The 19,083-nt window shown below is 34.8% G+C and overlaps 1 protein-coding gene across 3 annotated transcripts in view; it reads left to right on the forward strand.

The window, feature by feature from the left end:
* Creld (Cysteine rich with EGF like domains) overlaps positions 1-19,083 on the forward strand; it is a 365,129-nt gene that overhangs the window by 227,422 nt on the left and 118,624 nt on the right. For 2 of the 3 annotated variants that reach the window (XM_081762913.1, XM_081762916.1), the window contains one exon: positions 14,967-15,702. The exons of the other annotated variant lie outside the window; for it this stretch is intronic. Coding sequence is in view for 1 of the 2 variants with exons in the window: in XM_081762916.1 (XP_081619042.1) it covers positions 14,967-15,046 (80 nt within the window). In the remaining variant the exon portion in view is untranslated. Of the gene's footprint in view, positions 1-14,966; positions 15,703-19,083 lie in introns of those variants that run through there. 3 annotated transcript variants of the gene reach the window in all.

Genomic DNA, 19,083 nt, shown 5'->3' on the forward strand with positions numbered 1-19,083 from the left:
GACGCTATAGTCGCTGATTCCCTTGCTTTCCTCCTGTCCTTTTTCTTTTCTTCTTTACAAGTCGAATTTTTCAGCTAGAGAAACCATTTTGCCTAGCTGGTTTCCCCATTTTTGCTCTTGTCTTTTGGCGTATGAATTTACACTTCAGCCCACAAATTTAGAGTGAAGAAAATGTCCAATAAGAAAACAAATGTTCAAATATTCAAAATACTTCAGCATTATATTTGATTCAACTCCTGATTGTTCTCTGTGGAACAGTTGTCACAAATCATTCGATTTGTTGATATGCAACGTGATTCTGTTCAAGTTCGGGAAGCATTTATTGATTTCATCTCTGTCGAAGGAAAGACTGCTGAGAGTATTTCTGCTGAAATACTGAAGAAACTTCGACGTGATAGGCTTGGTATTAAGGTTGCAGATGTCAGTCTTATGATAATCAGGCTACAATGGCCGGGCAATATTTTGGAGTTCAAACTTTGATACGGAACTTTGGCCATTTTGTTCCTTGTAACAATAATCCATTGAACGTTGTGGCGTACATGCTTCACACGTTAACGTTCTGGTGGTCACTTTGCTTGGAGCAATGGAAAGTTTGTTTGTATTCTTCTCTAGATCTACTCATCGATGGAATGTCTTACCAAAGCACGTAAAGACTGGTCTAAAACATGAAAGTGACACCAGATGGAGTTCAAAAGCAAAAGCTGTGGAGGCACTTTCTAGTCAATTGGATGAAGTAATTGATGTGTTGGAAGATCTGCATGACACTTGCACTGAAACGCTTGATACTAGAGGAGATGCTGGTCTTCTTGTTGCAAGCATCCAGTCATTTAACTTCATTGCTTTACTGTATTTCTGGTCTGAAGTTCTCTCATATATTCATCAGATCCGAAAATGCTTTCAATCTCAGAATAAGAGTTTCAATCAAACTCTTATTCAGTTACAGAGCCTGGTTGACACTATTGATACCTGGAGACTTGAGCTGGCCAAGAAAATCTTATCCACAGCTGAAGAAAGTTGCAGAGCTTGGAACACAACTGTGGGTACACACAGTAGGAGAAGGAGATGCATGCCTGGAGAAGCAAAGAATGAACCCCTGACTGCACAGGCCGAAGTGAAGTGCTCTACCAATGAAATTCAACTCAGACAGGTGAGAAACCATGAATAAACTTAAGCATATAAGAAATTGTACAGGAGGAACACCAAAGGCGAGAACCGAACAAGAAAATTCTAGAAAACTTAGAGCTTACACTTAGAAATTCGATCGGTTATATTATTATTTGTAATTTTTCTATATCAGCTCATTGTTACGTTTTGTACGCAAATATGTCTCTAAATGTATTATTAGGAGCATTACTTCCACTATTCCATCTAATTACAGCACGCGTTGAAACTAGGATAGTATAGGTGTAGGGTAAATTTTGGATTCTTTGTTGTTGTTGTTATGTTTTCTTTGTTCTTAAGCTTAAGTTATTTCTGTCGTCGATTGTAGTTACCGTTACATTTGTATCACTAATCCTTTTTCTATCGTGTCCTTTGTTTAAAGATGAATAATAATAATAAAAAATGCAATGACAGTCCTGGTCTAGTTTTATTTTTAGATACCAGCCTGAAGGCGGCTCTAAGCGTTAAAAAAATAGATAGGGATGCTGGATGTCACCCACATTTATTTAATATATCCCAGATTTAGATCGTATAAACACACACAGCAACGGGAAAGGAGGAGAAGTAAACAGAAAGAATAATTATGCAAAAGAATGTCAAAAATAGAAGTATATATTCATATTCATTTTATTTCGTCTTTATGAGCATACATATTGCACGAATTCGTGCGTATGAATAAGACTCGTCAGGGTATAAAAATACATAAACATACATAGTTCTAACATATACATACGAATTAATTAAAATACTACGCTACGTCTACTATTTAAAATAAACACAAAAAATAGACATTTTAAATACTACCAATAATCAAATTTATTTACACACCTAAGAATTCATTCACGGAATAAAAGCAGTGCTGTAATAAGTAGGTTTTCAATAATCGCTTAAATTCTCTTTGTTCTGTCTTTCGAAGATATAGAGGCAGCTTATTATACGTTGGTACCCATATACGTTGGATTTTTTTCGTATAATTTAGTGCAGTGTTGTTTGCTGAGGATTTTATCCTTACGCCTGGTATCGTATTTATGGAATTAATATTGTTCGAAAAGTGGCCCCGATCTACTTCACTGGTCCCGGGCCCCAGTTTTCCTTACGCCGCCACTGCGAATAATAGAATGAGTGTTAAGCTGTACGAAAGAAATTAACGTTTTATTTCTTCTTGTTTAATAGCAAAATAATTTGAAGTATTATTAAATAATTTTAGTCTTACATTTAGTGGTTGTAGACACTGTCGTTAGATATGACAAATGAAAACTGTTTCCGCAACTACATCATCTAAGTGTGTTTCTCTCGAGCTGTAGGATTGTTTATTTGTGTTTGTGTCCATACGAAGAAACAAATGTTTGTTTATGTTGTGTTGTAACATTATAGGTAAGTATATTTATTATTTTTTTTAAGTAGATTTGTAAGGTGCGTATTCCTTCTATTTTAAGGATTGGAGTTCAAGTTTCTTTCACTATTTCATGATCGTCTTTTGTGTAAAGTTTTAGCCGGTCAAGCACCTTGGATTCTACATAGAAAGTTCGATACCTTATTCAGTGTACAAATAACGCACTGACTTCAAAGCATATATTATGCAACACCACATAGAAAAGTATGTTCGGAAACTATTCTAGTGCACGTAGCAGTGTGTGCCGTCAATTTGAGTCCAATGAAAAAACATATTTATTTATTTTTTTATTTATTTATTTTATTTTATTTTATTTTATTTTATTTTATTTTTTTTTTTTTTTTTTTTTTTTGCCATAGAGTAGGTCCAGTATTTTCAGTCTTGAAAACGTTAAAATTTTGTTATTTATCAAGAAATTCACTGTCATTACCTTAGAAATTGTTTCTCAACAATTCCTCGGTGTATATAACCACTTTAAAAGAACTCCACAGTTTTGCGTGTAAATACTGAGTCCGAAAATATGCCACAAAACTACAGTGTTAAAACCACAAACTAACCCCGTGTTAGCTGGCTACAAAACACAGGAATGCTATCTAATTGAGTCAGGATAGGGAAGCACGAGCGGTAGCGAGGGTTTGTCCATAGAAGCAGGCGCGTCAGAGTTGGTACGTATGCACGTAAACGAGGATGTTACTGAAAACAGTTAAATTAGGTTAGTTTCTTAACATTCACTGCGATTACTTAACTTTACAATTTGTACAATTCTACATTTAGGAAACTATAAACAATTAACTGTTCTGTGGTAGAGGACTTGAATAAGTACTGTGATAGATAACCTTCCATGTGCTCAGTTTTTCACACCATTAACAAACACATTTGAATATTTGTATATACACCCAAAAGTAGATATATAGTAATACAAAGTATGACATTTTAGTTTATTAAGATAATTAGTTTATTTGTTTCTGTCTGTTTCAAGGTTAAGGTATGAGTGAAGAGAGATTAAGAACAAATAATAAAGTAAGTAAGTCACTACCTGAATGGATGACAATAAGAGAATTATATAAAATATTATGAGCCGCTCGGTACGGGACTGTGTACCTACTTTTGGGCCACCCTATATAACTGTCTCTGTATTTCTTTATTTTCAATTATTTCTTACATTGATCATATTTTCTGCTTAATTTCAATAATCCATACCACTCCACAAAACGTAATAACTCTTTTCTTCTCAACATACGTTCTTATGAAACTCAAAATCGAAACCCCGAATTGCCATCTTTGAATACGCGGAACTAATTTCCTTATTACAGCGTAATGTTTTATGTCAGCATGCCTCCACTCAAAATGTTACCAAGAGCACGCAGCTTTTCACGTTTGAAGTAGTACATTAAACTAGTTAGGAAGATTTGTTTTTAAATCATCATTTCTTTCCTATAAAATTTACGTATTTTTCATATTTCAGGTTGTACTCTCTAACACTTAACCCGGAGTTCTCTGTGGAGACTGTTATACGTTTTAACGGGTCAACGAAAATGGTACAGATCGGAATATGACTTCGCTTTCATTAACATTTGATTGCTAAAAAAAAAAAAAAAAAAAAAAAAAAAAAAAAAAAAAAAAAAAAAAAAAAGTGAGTAAGGCCAGAAGAATTAACATTACAAATTTCATAGCAGCGCAGTATACATTGTTTTTCATAAGATGTTTTTAATTTAATACACTGCTTTGCTGAACATTCAAAATATATTGGACATATCAATGAGCATATTGAGTTCTGGCTATATCATACCATCTTCATTTGCTTTATACAGCAATTATTTCTTTTTATAGTTATCATTGCTTTTTAGCAACAGTTGAACTCTCTTTAATGTAAAGTGTTTCATGCTGATTTTCAACGTTCCGATGTAGTTACCTCATAAATTTTGAGGCTACCATCAACGTTCACTAATTTTAACTTTCATCCATCTTGATTTACAGTATAGGGTTACGTAGTGCATTTGAATAATTGACCCTGTCTAAATGAGATGATTCGCTCTTATAAAAAGGGTGTTTTAACGTTAATAGAACCTACTTGGAATTTTTATAATTACAAGAAATAAATATGGCAGAAAGTTACGATATAATAAAATTTAATATTTTAAAAAAGAGAGCTTCTGCCTTCCGAATAATTAGCACACGTGCTTTCTGCAGAATTCGCAAGCAATAATTTCTCCATACTTCTGCCAATAATTTTATGAAATCAAGGATTTTTTTAAAAACTAAGTGTTTGCTGGTAAATGAACAAATAAGTAAATGCATAAATAAATAAAAGTAAAGGAAATGAAGATTACAAACCAACTAATCAAATTTCTTTAACCTGTAGGTTGAATTTTTAGTAAGTTGTTGCAGGTTCACTTTGGTAAATTATTGCATCAAAATTATAAATTTGTCTGGAAATAAAGTAATGTGAAAATGAACTTGTATTGTACCATTCAACCCATAAACTTTATGGTTGATGTTATAGATGACAATTATTCATAATATACATGTATTAACGAAGAATTGATCATGAATATGACAAAACCGATTATAGCCACTAAAGTCATAGAGTATTCCAGATATTAAGTAGCATGATCAGACACTTTCAGACGTATCACATCTTCATGCGTTCAAACACAGGTCAGTGATATTAAAGTGTTACGTGTAAAACAACTATCAAAGTATGTCAAAAAATGAAATATTAGTATATGAGAGATTGAAGAATTAAGTATTAGTTTTCGAAGACTTATGACAATGCAAATAGCAACAGAAAATGCATCACGTTATTCATAAGAGGATGATCGGAATATTAAGAAAAGTTTCATAATAGGGTCTCTGTAAATGTGTTCGTTTTATTAAAAGGAAAGAAGAAAAGAATTTAAAGAGTACAACTTTTGTTGCTGATATTATCAAGTTAGTTGTACACGTTTTTGTTACTACTAGGAACGTTTATATTTTGATATTTCTGTACTTCAAGAATGGATACCGTGTTACTTGATAAGTTCGTTGTTGGTTTTCTAATGAAGACGGGAGTTCCTATTGAAAATTTCCTCAATTACTATATGACTGATGTATACAGGATTAGTCCAAGTTAATAACGTTTATTCTTGTTGCATGCCTCAGTGACGACGCTCCATACACCAAGTATGGTGGCTGCACAACATTTGTCGGAGTAAAATTACTTATGGGTATATACTTGGTCATAAGAACTAATTTTCCACATCTTGTGCCGGACGCTTATGCTGAATAGAACCTGATACACGGTGAGAATCACAGTACAATCCACTTAAAAGCTCCACAGTTCTGGACGCTCTTAATCCATAATTCCGGATGCCAAAATGCGAGGTCATCTTGGCTGCTTTTGTGTTCAGGAACGTCCCATAACTTTTCCAATTCACTGCAACAACCGAAATAACAGAATCTGCTTTTGTAAGTGCTTATATCTGCTGAACCAGTTACACAGCAGATGTGGCATGCAACCATCTCACCACGTTGGACATTCGTGAAATGCACAATTCTACTCATTCAGCTCCCTCACCCATTTAGTACGATTATGAACGCTGTCCATATCCATGTACTTCAGACGTAGATGACTTCACTTTGTAACTGAAAACACACTTCTTGTGTTTGATACCACTATTAGGTGAAATTTCTAATAATAATGATAATACATAATTTCTTATTACCTTTTATAGTGGGAAATTATTAATGGCTTTCCACAATTCCAAATCTGTTTTTGAGACTTCTATTTATATGTTAGTTATTATCTTAATCCACAGTTCATATGCCAGCTTCACGGATGTAAAACATTACAAAATGAAAATGGTTAGTGTTAATCAATGCGTCATTAAATTTATAGAATAGTTAATGCACATGTATAACTCATAGTATTGTTAATGAAACATGGAAAGGTTTGTCTAAGAAACATCGTACAGAAAAATAAAATGTAATTATACTTACGATAAGAGAAACATCATTACGCACGATATTGCGCTGAGAGTTATACAACTCAGTTTACAGTTTGAAATAAATAAATAAATAGGTTTCCCTATTCTTCTCCAGCTTCGAAATACGTTTGTTTCTGATTTCAGGTGTTTTCTTGAAATAAATCCAGAAATTGAATCCAAATCTGTGAAAAGAGAGAGAAGATACAGCTTCTTGATGCATCCAACGATTAGTAAATGTTTGACTCCTATGACAAATTTTCAGTGGATGGAATGCTAGATCTTCACCTTCATATTGAACGAAGATTAAACTGATAGATATCATTTCTTTTTTATTTCATGTACTATGGTTTGAGAATTAAATGTAATGAGAGATTTAAAAATATATTGTTTTTATTTTTTTTACTAAGTCCTCTTGGTTTATATTTAAATTTTTAAGTATTTCTTTTCAGTAGCGTAATTTCAGACCTTGCCAGGGGCAGGGGCAAGATTGTCCACTAACATAAGTTTTGTTTAGTATTTCAGTACACAATTTATTGAAGAGCATGTGATTCGGAAAGCCAGGGAACAAATTGTCCGTCTTAACTTTCCCCAATGACCCCCTTCTTCTTTCTCTGGGGGTGCCGAAAACCTTGTTCTGTTCTCAATACATGTAGACTTAACACTGGTTTTATTACCGTTAAAAAAAGTGTCGTGAATATATTATGCATGTTCTTTTATACAAACTACTTTATATTTCTGTATGCAAAACTTTTTTGCGCAATTTCGTGCCCAAAAACATGAAATCGTCTTGCTTTGAGACGTATAATGTAGGCTATCTTTACTGAACAGAATCAAGAGCTTCTATTAAACGCTAACTTTACCCTCTTTCTTGCTTACTACTGTAGCCTTGAACGTTTGCAAATTCACTGCAGAGGCATCATAGGAAAGAAGAGGGCAATTACATCCCGCTTAGTTTGAGAAATACGTGCTTTTTAAGAAATTGTGTAGTAATATTCTAATAAAAACGTGAAACTCTTATGTCGGTGGACAATCTTGTTCTCCCTCCCCCCTGGCACAATCTGAAATAACGCTACTGAAATACTGGACATTTCTAGTGAAGAACAGTAAGCGAGGTCTGTAGTTGATTTGATTTTAGTGCAGTATTGAAAATCAGCACCATGTCCCAGTATGTGCTCTTGATGTATTTTTATAATCCTTTGTTAAAAATATGGTGGGTCGTCTTAAATTCAGAAGTGTACAGTAATTCTGTAAGAATTTGCAGGAGGAAACTAAAATTAAAGTAATTCTAACATACTTATGAAAAAAAAAATGCACCTGAAATTATTATTACTTGTAACCCTATCAGTCTTAGTCACAATAGTTGATTATTTATTAACATTATTTTTTTCTCTTCCTCCATGCAGAAGTTGAATCTTGTACTTCAATTATCGAAACCATTAGCACTAGTATTGTCTACAGGTTGCGATTATTTGTTTGCTGTCTTGTAAAAATGCTGATGATAAAAAAAGAAAAAAAAGTTCATTTCACTGTCCAGAAGAAAGAAAAAAAAAAAAAACGAAGTTGCTAGAAGTAGGACTGGTCTGGGAGAAAAAGTTTTCTGATTAGAAAATATCACTTATAACATCATGTAAGCGTAATTTATAATGTCTGTTTCTTCCATTTGTCATCAGACCATACAATGTTGATTTTTGTGTTTATATCAGGTTGTCGATTTGCATAGAGAAATTAGATCGAGTAAATGCTTTTGAAAATGAAATGAAATCTTTGAGTTTTACGTCCCATGGTTATGCCGGTAAGGATAAAGGAAACAGTGATGATGAGTAATGAATAAAATAGTGGAATGAAGAAAGTGGGAGGAAACGGAAGAACCGCGAGGAAACCCACGCACACGGTGTTTGTCCACCACAAAGTTCACTTGACGGGGGTAAATGCTTTTGAATCAGATTATGTACAAGCTAAATTCGAACTTCTATTTGCAGCAAGCTTTTTCTAAATTGTCTTTCACTGTTTGGTGATTTATGTTTAGATCGTTAGCGATGTCACACATGCCAGTCTTGCTCAAATTTTGCCAATAATGTAATCCATTTTTTCTACGGTTGTCGTTTATTGCGAGGAGCGTCTTGGACATTGAAATTTCCTGATCAATAGCAGATAATCCATATTTTGGTTCTTGTTTATGATAACGTATCCTGCGCATGAACAACAAATTTTTTTTACGAGCCTGCGCAGCTTGAAACCTTATCGAAATAAAATTGTAAAATGCAATGTAGTTTTGTAGAAAATCCACGTATCTTTACGGTGCAATATCCATCCCCTGATTATAAGAATTTCACCACTTTTTGCAGATCTACTAGCTTCAACTATCACCTATCGAATGGCGTTAGGCTTGACCCGTTGCGACTCATATACCCTGAGGTTGAGGACAATAATGTCATCTCGTGTGTAAAACGCTTAATACTTGTAAACAAACCAATAGAATAATAATAAAATGGAAGGCAAGGAGTGGATTTTTTTCTTTCTTAAGACAAAGTTTGTATTTCCTAATTTTAAAACGTATGTAAATTAATGGGGAAAATATAGAAACGAAGCTTCAAAAATGTGCTTTATAAACCTCATCAACATGCAAATCATAGACAATAAAAACAGAAAATCTCTGGTGAGTCTCTTTCTTATCGACGAAATTTTCTATTTCAGTAAAAATTACACAGGGATTTCGATTTAACGCACATATTTATTTTTTAATTATAATGGGTTAAAATAACATGATTTTCCAGTGAAATTTACTTATTTTCTGTTGAATTTTAGGACTTTTTGAGTAAAATTGGTTTATTTTCAGTTAAAAGTAATTATCTAGTAAAGTAGTAGAAACACTTTTTAGAAATGTTTTCCATGCTCCATTAGAAATTCCGCACTGACTGACAGTGAGGTATAATTTGTTAAATTAATAAAAAGTTCTAATGATACTGAACATACACATATAAGTAGATATATAGATAAGCACTATTCGTTTATTCCGTCATCCTCATAAATAAGTCAGAGCAAATTAGAAATATGTGGAAAGGTCAGTTTTTCATATTTTTGGGTAAGGAACAAGACAGAGCTAATTCTACATCACTTTACGAGTTATGGAACAACTCATCGAAGCCTATTCATTGTAAAATTATTTTCTTCGTGTGCTTTCTTGAATTTAATGTAGATAAATCTCAACTGAAGTCAATAAGAATTTAAACGATTAAGTCATATTGCGTTGCATTTAACTACTCCGATGTATTGTTTTGCCGTTTATTTTTCTTTTTTTTTCTCGCTAGCAGTTACACAACCTTTATAGCTGCTCCGGTAAGTTGGCAAACTTGACGCGGGAAGAATGTGTCTTAAAGCCATCGATGTAGTTGGGCTCGTACGCAGTACCGATAAAAATATTTCTTTGGTAAATGAATGCGCCAGTAAAGAACTTCAAAGCTTGTTGAAGAGTACCGCAAATAAATAAATTAAATCATCGTTGTTCAAAATACTCTCATGCTTATTGGTAGCTCTAAACTAAACACGAAATCACATAAAGACATCTAGTTTTTAACCGTTGTTGTGCATGCGACATTTCACGTTTCATTTGAAAAGTGATACACAGTAAGGATCATCAGGTTCCAAGATGATGACTTTTGTCAATGTTTACTATGGCCTTCTAACTACTTGACTTACGTTCAGGTCCTTAATTTCGAGCATGTTGCCATGTGAATGATACGTGGTTAATAGGAATCAGCTAATATGAGAGTATCATGTAGCTTATTTCGCCGCGTATGAACTACCACTCACGAAGCTGATACTTAAGAATTACTTGGATCTTCTATCTAAATAATACCAAGGTAGCGAAAATATACTTTGGAGTAGTACTAATCGTCAAGTTTGGCTGTTAGTTTCATGATAATAATTAGTTTCTGAAAATTGTGTTTTAAGATGTCATGTTCGAAAATATTTAGGAAGAAGTCGATTTTACAGCAGAGCCATTAACGACTTCGACAGTAAGAACTGTTAAAGTAGAAGATAAGTCCTATCAAGTTATCTACGTGAAAATGGGCTTTTGTTGTATCTCTCCATAGGTTTAATTAGACCTACCAATATGACCAAATAAAGGATTACGCTTTTATGTATATGTTTATAATCGTAAGAACTTTTATTAACCATAATGACTTCCACCTCAATCTGTGAGACAGTTTCAAATGGCTGTGAAGATCAGATGTCCAACATTTCGGTGAATTTACGGACTTTCCTGGAGAAGTTTCTGTAAATTGTTAAATGATATTCATGCAGTACGTCCGTTGAAATATCTGTAAACTTTTCTGTGAAATATCTAGAACTTTAGATTAAGTATATGTTATTTATTCCCGTAAATTCTTTAACGCACAAAGAGTGAAAAAGTGACCGACTGGACAGAGACGCGGGCCCGGGACCTCTGGCATTCCGTGCCGATGCGTTAACCACTATGAAAAACAGGCCGCCTCCCAGAAGAGTCATACACTTTTGAGGTCGATGCTCTCCACTCAGACCACATGGGTTGTACCACAGAATCACTGCTTTGCTTGGACAATCCTTGTGTCCATATATTCAGGTCCTATGACGGTTGTGATCTCATATAGATACTAATGAAAGAGAAAACAACCATTTTTTAATACATCAGATCCTCTGTAGATATGAATTCTATAACGCACAAAGGGTGAAAAAATGACCTACTGGGCCAAGACCCGAAGCCGGGATCTCCGACATGCCGTGCTGATGCGTTAACCACTATGCCACCCAGTCCGCCTCCCAGAACAGCCACTCACCCTCGAGGTCAATGCTTCCCACTCAGACTCCGTACAACACACATGCTCCGAATGGAGAGCACCGAACTCGAGAGGTACAGACTGAGTAGCTGTTATGGAAGGCGGACTGGGTGGCATAGTGGTTAACGCATCGACACGGTATGCCGGAGGTCTCGGGTTCGAGTTCTGGTCCAGTTGGTCATTTTTCACTCTTCGTGGGGTATGGAATTCACATCTACAGAGTATCTGGTGTGTTAAAAAAATAGTTGTTTCCTCTTTCATTTGCATCTATATTCCGGTAAAATTACTACAAAATTTCCGGTGAATTATCTGAAAGTGAGGCGAAATTCATGCAAATATTCCGGTGAAATATCTAAAGTTCAGGTTAAATTTCTAGAACATTCTGGTGAAATTACTGCAACATTTCCGATGAAAATGTAGCATCCCCGATTGCCATATATTTCCCCGGAAAAATTCCGGTATTTTTTTAAGTGTGTAAAATAGGGGTTGAAAAAGTGCTCATAAAGGGGAACGAGTACATCCCTAAAAAGTGGCCGTAAAAGGGAACGAGTACACTCTCATAAAAGAGAACGAGTTTTTCGAGTGTTTGATTTTCCATGGTTGGACGGTACGTGAGTCATAGCGTATCGTGCGTCACTGGAAAATCGAGTCCTTGCTCTCGGGAGGCCCTGGAAAAAAGGGCGATTTTTCAGCTACCGGGGATCAAGTGTCGCCCAACTACTTTCGTCATAATATGGATTATGTCCGATCATTTTTATTTTCAATTCTAAACTTGCATATGTAAATCATCCCTCTGTGTCTCCATATTTGAATCTCTCTCTCTCTCTCGCTCAATGTCATTCGCTTTGAACTCGCATGGCTTGGGATCAAACCTTCACTCTTAAATCCAAATGTAAGCGCTCTAGCAATGTAGTATCGTAACTCTATAGGTTTGTTGCGTTTCAGATTTTGTTCGGGGGGATTCTCTGCCGACATAAGTCTTTCACTCTTTATTGGGTTGATGCATAAGTTCATGCGGTTTTCTTCTGGGTTGGCAACAATGTGGCGAGAAGCGATTGTTTATCGTTATTCCGTTGTTTTACCGTAGTTTGGAGCTTTTGTGTTGTGAAACAGTTTTTCTTGATTGTGAACGTATTATTGTATATATTTCAGGCAAACTAATATGGAATGTCAAGTTAAGAAATGTGATTATTTCCGTCACAGTTTACTCTTTGAGTTTAACCTAGGATCCAGTGCGGCAGAAGCTGCGAGAACAATTTGTGCAGTGTATGGGAATGAAGCAATTGCTGAAAGAACAGCACAGAAAAGCTTCTCTTGATCAATGGCTAACAGATTTCTTCCAGCCAAAACAAAAACATTTCTACAGGCGAGGCATTGAACTGCTACCTGAACGTCAGAAGGTCATAGATAGTGGAAGTGAATACATCACTGAGTGATTGTGAGTTAATGTGAATGACAGTAAAATGCATGCAATGCATTGTTACAGTCGTAGAGTATGTTAATGTGATGTCTATGTTGTATTAGTATTTGAAATAACAGAACAGCAGAATAAAAACCAATTGAGAATGCTCCAAGAATATTGCCAGAACGAACGAACGAACGAACAATGGAGAGATGGAGCGGGAAGAATAACTGTCATTGTTCCTAGATGTAAATCTTTTTATCTACACCTTCTTCTCTTTCTCGCAAAAATTAGCAAAATATCATCTCTCTATGACTTACAGTTCTCGAGATATGGCTGCTCAAATATCTAGAAATTCAAACTTTTCTGGCCAATATCAGGGGAACGGTGATCAGTTGGCCAGTAGACGGTTAATCAGTGACCACCGGTTACTATTTGGTACCAAAATATTTACCATCCTCTTAGGTATTGATCAACATCAGTATCATTTCTTTACAAGTTATAGTTCCCGAGCTATGGCTCGTTAAATATTTAGAAATTTGCCATTTTTGGCTAATATCACGGGAGCTGTAAGTCACTGAGAGATGATATTGGTGTTAATCAATACCTAAGAGAATGGTAAACATTTTGATACCGACATAATTGATGAACACTGGCCAACTGGCCATTGACCAAACCAGTGTCCAGTCGGACAGTGGCCACCGGCTACTATTTGGTACCAAAATATTTACCATCCTCTTAGATATTGACCAACATCAATATAATCTCTCTATGACTTATCCCGAGATATGGCTCCTTAAATCTCTGGAAATCGGCCATTTTTTGGTCAGTATCTCAGGAACGGTAAGAGTGACAGGAAAAATTTAATCACTTTCTCTTATAGTTTTTGATGCTCTATCGAATGCAGGGTTCAAAATTGAAAAAAAAAAAATCGCAAATAACAGACAGAAGGACAGACAGACACATACACAGACATAGAGAATTCAGTGACGAAATTTTTAAGTTCGTTGATAAAATATAAAATATAAGAACTGCATCGACTCAATATATCAGTGTTTTACTATACATTTGATCAAACAATATGTATTTATCACATTCAAGGGAGAGGGGAATTACACTCTCCTGTCCTGCCCAAATGACGCTCCTGGAACACTTGTTTGCAGTTACTGAGAAACAAAATGAAATTAATAATTGAATAGTACTCATTTCTGTAGAGCCCGCATTACAGACTTCGGAAAGCACAAAAGCTACGGCCGAGATTGACAATTTTCATAGATTTCACGAGGAACATCTTCCTAGCTTGATGTAGTCGTTTAAGAAGGGAAAGATTGCAAATATAGGTGTTTATGATGCTTAGGAACAATTTTTGGCCTTTTTTATTTAGGCTGTGGAAAAGCATTTCAGAACAAGCGAATGAAATAGACGGTTTTAGAGCTAGAAAGATTGTAAACATAGTTCCTGTTTTTCCGTCTGAATGGAAAGAATATATTACATTACACAGACTGCTTTAGACAAGGAGAGGAGGGCGAGTTGGCTTGAATACCAGGAGCATATAGTTGGTCGAGACGCGTGTTTCTGAATGCATAAGCACACGGCGCAAGATTTTGTTAGTAATTTGAACTTAAACATTTTGCATAATTTTCTATGCCGCGAACTGTACACTGGTTATGTGATGGAGAGTTTACTCTACGGAAAACGTTAGAAATTGAAATCACATAATTCTTATTTTCCTTTTAAGGATTGTCATCTAGTATTAACTACGGTTTGCGTAACTGCAGAATGTTGGCAAAGAGCAGTTAAACTGAAACGTATTATAATTCACAGAGTAGACTTCTGTTCTAAACTTACTGTAAAAGGTAAACATAGTATCACGAAACAACTACAACTTATGACTTATTCTGATGCATATAATGTATTCATAGTTAAAGACGTTTCCTGGGACGGGTAAATAGTAAAGAAAATAGTATTTTCTCTATTCTTACAGGACGATCTACAAAAATGACTATAAATACGTACTTTGATATGAACGAGTAATGAAATAAACATTAGAAGATAGAAAGGTTGGCATCACTTTTAGAGTGTCCATCTTAAATATTTGTGCTATTCCAGTTCCAGTTAACTTGTCAGTTACCGTAAGCTTTTTGCACTATATCTTTGTCATCCTGAATCATCATATGGTTGATTAGAAAATTTTATTTAATTAATACTTTGATTTTTTTTTTTTTTAGATAATGCTGATAAAGACCATGAAGATCCTTCAAGCAGAGAAGAGACTGAAGTGGTATCACCATCGAAACTTGAGTTGTGATGTCGATTTTATAATAGTATTATAAATTTGGAGATTTCATGCATAATTATTTCATACAATTCATTATTTAACTTTTTTACTTATTAAGGGTGTTTAATGGGACAAAATGTATAATTAAATGTTTTTTTTAAGACAATTGTTTGCAACCATTTCAAATAAATCAATATATGCACTGTTTTTTTTTTTTTTTTTTTTTCAAACTTGTATTGTTCCATAAATGTATTTTCAGTCAATATATATACATCTTTTATCTCGAAATAGATGAATCCAAGCTTCTCTCAACGTATATTCATCTTTTCCATTGAGATTATGAAGCATTTCTACTTCCATGACCTATCTCATGGAAAAGAAAATTATATTAAAACACTCATACATAATGCATTATGATTTATTTGAGAAGGCTGTTCAAAGTTCCTTTTCATTATTGTTCCATTGATATTACTCTGCAACTTTCTTTAAACCAAAGATAAATGACTTTTTAAATATTTTGTCTGTAAATAGTTAGTCGTCAGGAAACCAACAGTTTTATTTGATTCAAATTGCGGTCAGTTATGTCATGTCTTCCTGTATTTTCTCATACCTTGAATTTGTGATAATGTGAGTACAATTGAAATATAAACTGAAAAAGACAATAAATGATTTTAAACGGAACAAAACACCTTTATTTGTAAACTAATGACTTAATAATGGTTAAGGACCAAACCAGGGAAAATATCAATAGAATATCTTCTTACTAACGTGTTCAGGGATTGTTTTGGTGATAACGCACTGCATGAACTATTGCACATGCTAAGATGTTCACGAAGTGTGCAGGTTTCTAAATTGTCTTTCTCCCTCTTTTATTTTATTTATTTTATTTCAGTTTTTTCTTTTATATCATCTACACAGCGGAAAATGATGATGTTAAAAGAACTCAATTTTAACACGCTCGCGGTTCCAGCATGACATTCACTTGAGTATTTCAACACTAATGGTCCGGTGTTGCGGTTAACGAAGGCCTGGTATCAGTGTTCGAAGTGGAAAAAAAGCAGAGGCGGTATAGTTTATTATGATTTTGGCTCAACATACCGGCTACTTCAATATTGTCTTGACCACTGAAAAACCAGGGACGGTATGTCCTCATTACTAAAAAACCAGAGGTAGTATGGCATACCACAGTCTCACTTCGACCACTACCTGGTATTATTGACTTGACAGAGAAATAATGTTGAGCGATGTGAAAATAATACTGAACAGGCGTTCAGAATTAGATGAAAGAATGCTGAATTAAGTATAGTGTCACGGTGATCTTTCTATATATCCACAATTTGCTGTCAGTAACACATCGATTAGCATGGTGAAGGAAAGCCATTGAGATAGCAATATTAATAACTGTATTATTCGTCAGTAGTTCTCGAAACAATGGTATCACAGCCGCTTCAAAATCCTGTATATCACATAGATGTATATTAAACAGAGATGCAAGGGCTTGGAAAAAATCGGCTTTTTTGAAAAAAAAAAAAAAAAAAACTCGTTTTTTCTGCTTCGCATTTTTGCTTGGCAAATTTTGGGCTTTTTTGAAAATTTTGCTTTAAACTGATAAAGTAGACTTTGTTTCGCTTCTCTACAACAAGAAGAAACTCATTTAATTAGAGATTGATGCAGATAATAATATGAAACCTCGAAAATAAACCATGAATTTCAACAAGATTTTTAAAAAATCTTAACATATTTACATTATGAATTCCAAAGGATTAACCAATATATGTAATAATATTTTAACCTCTTATATACAATAAGTACATTTAAAAATGATATACAAATAACTAGCAAAGTTGTATGTAGTATTTTTACTTCAAAATATCACACACCCTCTTTTTGAAGCAAAATAAAGAAAAACATGAGAGAAATCTGCACACCAAGAGCTTCGTTCCGGGTGGTTCTGTACATTCTTGATATTTTTCAGTTAAGTTTTAACTTTCATATACATTGTATGAATTTTTCGAACAAATTTTTCACTGATTGATCACATACGTAATAATTTGTTACCACTTATCAGGTGCTTCGGATCTGCAAAATTGGTAAAGCTCCAAATTCTGTAATGCAGTGACTGTTCCTTAAGCTTGTTCAGAATCGGGAAAGTATTGAATTTTCTGTTCGTGGATCATATACGTAATAGACGGTTCATCTGAGCGTATGATTTCCTAGGCTGTAGAATATATAACCACCATCACGGTTTACCCAGTCCCAGTGGCGTAGGGAAGGGGGGGGCAGAGGGGCCGCCCCCCCCAAAGAGGTCTGACAATGTACTTTGGTACTTTGATGTTTGTAATTTTACATATATTTTTATGTGTATATATTTTTTTGTCTGTAATTTTTCTATATGTACCTATAACAGCACTTGCCCCCCCCCCCAAACACACATCCTGGCTACGCTACTGCCCAGTCCTGAAGGTTTCTGAATTTTTAACAAGAAAATTCAATATCGTTACAAAACTTTATATATATATATATATATATGTGTGTGTGTGTGTGTGAAGAAAAACCATAGAATACATTTAAAAAGAGTGGAAGAATCAATCACTGTTCCAATTCACAAGAAAGACGACAAAATTGATTGTAATAATTATCGAGACATTTCTCATAACATTCTATTAATAAGATTTACCCCATACGCAGATGAAATTTTTTGATATTATCAGTGTGGATTTAGTCGAAATCGACCAGCTATTTACCATTCGACAAATACTCGAAAGGAAATGGGAATATATTACCCAGTACATCAACTGTTTATTGATTTTTAGAAAGGCTTACAACTCGGTTAGGAGGGAAACATTGTACAACATTCTTACAGAATTTGGAATGCCGAAAAAGCTAGATTTATTAAGTGTTTAAATGAATCCTAGAGTAAAGTCCGAGTAGAAAAATGCGAGCTTCCACGTCGAGATTGGCCTTAATCAAGGATATGCGTTATCGCCGTTATTATTCAGCTTTGTTCCGGAGTACGCTATAAGAAAAATCAAAGATAGGAACCAGGGCCTAGAGTTGAATGGTATTCACCAGGTTATGGTATATGCTGATGGTTTAAATCTGCTAGGAGAACAATCGAAAGAAATGCAGAGGCCTTATTAAACGCTTGCACGGACATGAGTAAATGCAGAGAAATGTAAATACAAGGAAGTTCACAAGTATCATAATACCGCAAATTATGAATGCGTTAAAATATCAATTAATACTTTCGACATAGTGGATACTACCAAATATCTTGGTTCAGTATTACCAGACCAAAATTATACCCACAAAGAAATTAAATGTCGACTGAAATCAGGAAATTCTTGTTATTATTCAGTTCAAAATATTTTGTCGTCACGAATTCTGTCAAAGAAAAATGAAATGAAATCTTTGAGTATTACGTCCTACGGTTATGCCGGTTAGGCTAAAGCAGACGGTGATGATGAGAAATGAGTGAAATGATGGAATGAAGAAAGTGGGACGAAACGGGAGAACCCCGAGAAAACCCACGAGCACGGTGTTTGTCCACCACAAAGTTCACTTGGCGGGGGCTGGGATCGAACCCGGGACCCCAAGCACCAGAGGTGAACGCTCTACTACTGAACCACGGCGCCCCCAGAATTCTGTCAAAGAATTTAAAGCTTGAAATATGTAAAATGATAATCATGCCTGTTATGCTTTATGGTTGTGAAACATGGTCGCTTACGCTGAGGGAAGAACGCAGACTGAAATTATTTGAGAATAAAATTCTAAGATGAATATTTGGACCCAAGAGGAACGGGAATGGGTAATGGCGGAAACTTCATAAGGGGGAACTACATAATTTATACGGTTTATCAAACATCGTTAGTCAAGTCTAGGAGGCTCAGGTGAGCAGGTCATGTAGCCAGAATGGAACAAAGTAGGAACGCTTTCAAAGTTTTAACTGGAAATCCAATCGGGAAACGTCCATTAGGAAAACCTAGGCCCAGATGGGAGGACAATATCAAGATGGATTTTAGCAGAAATAGGAATAGAGAGTAGAAACTGGATTGAATTGGATAAGG

This window comes from Thermobia domestica, chromosome 6 (genome assembly GCF_964235325.1).
Source record: "Thermobia domestica chromosome 6, izTheDome1.hap1.1, whole genome shotgun sequence".
In the NCBI taxonomy this organism is placed as follows: Eukaryota; Metazoa; Arthropoda; class Insecta; order Zygentoma; family Lepismatidae; genus Thermobia; species Thermobia domestica.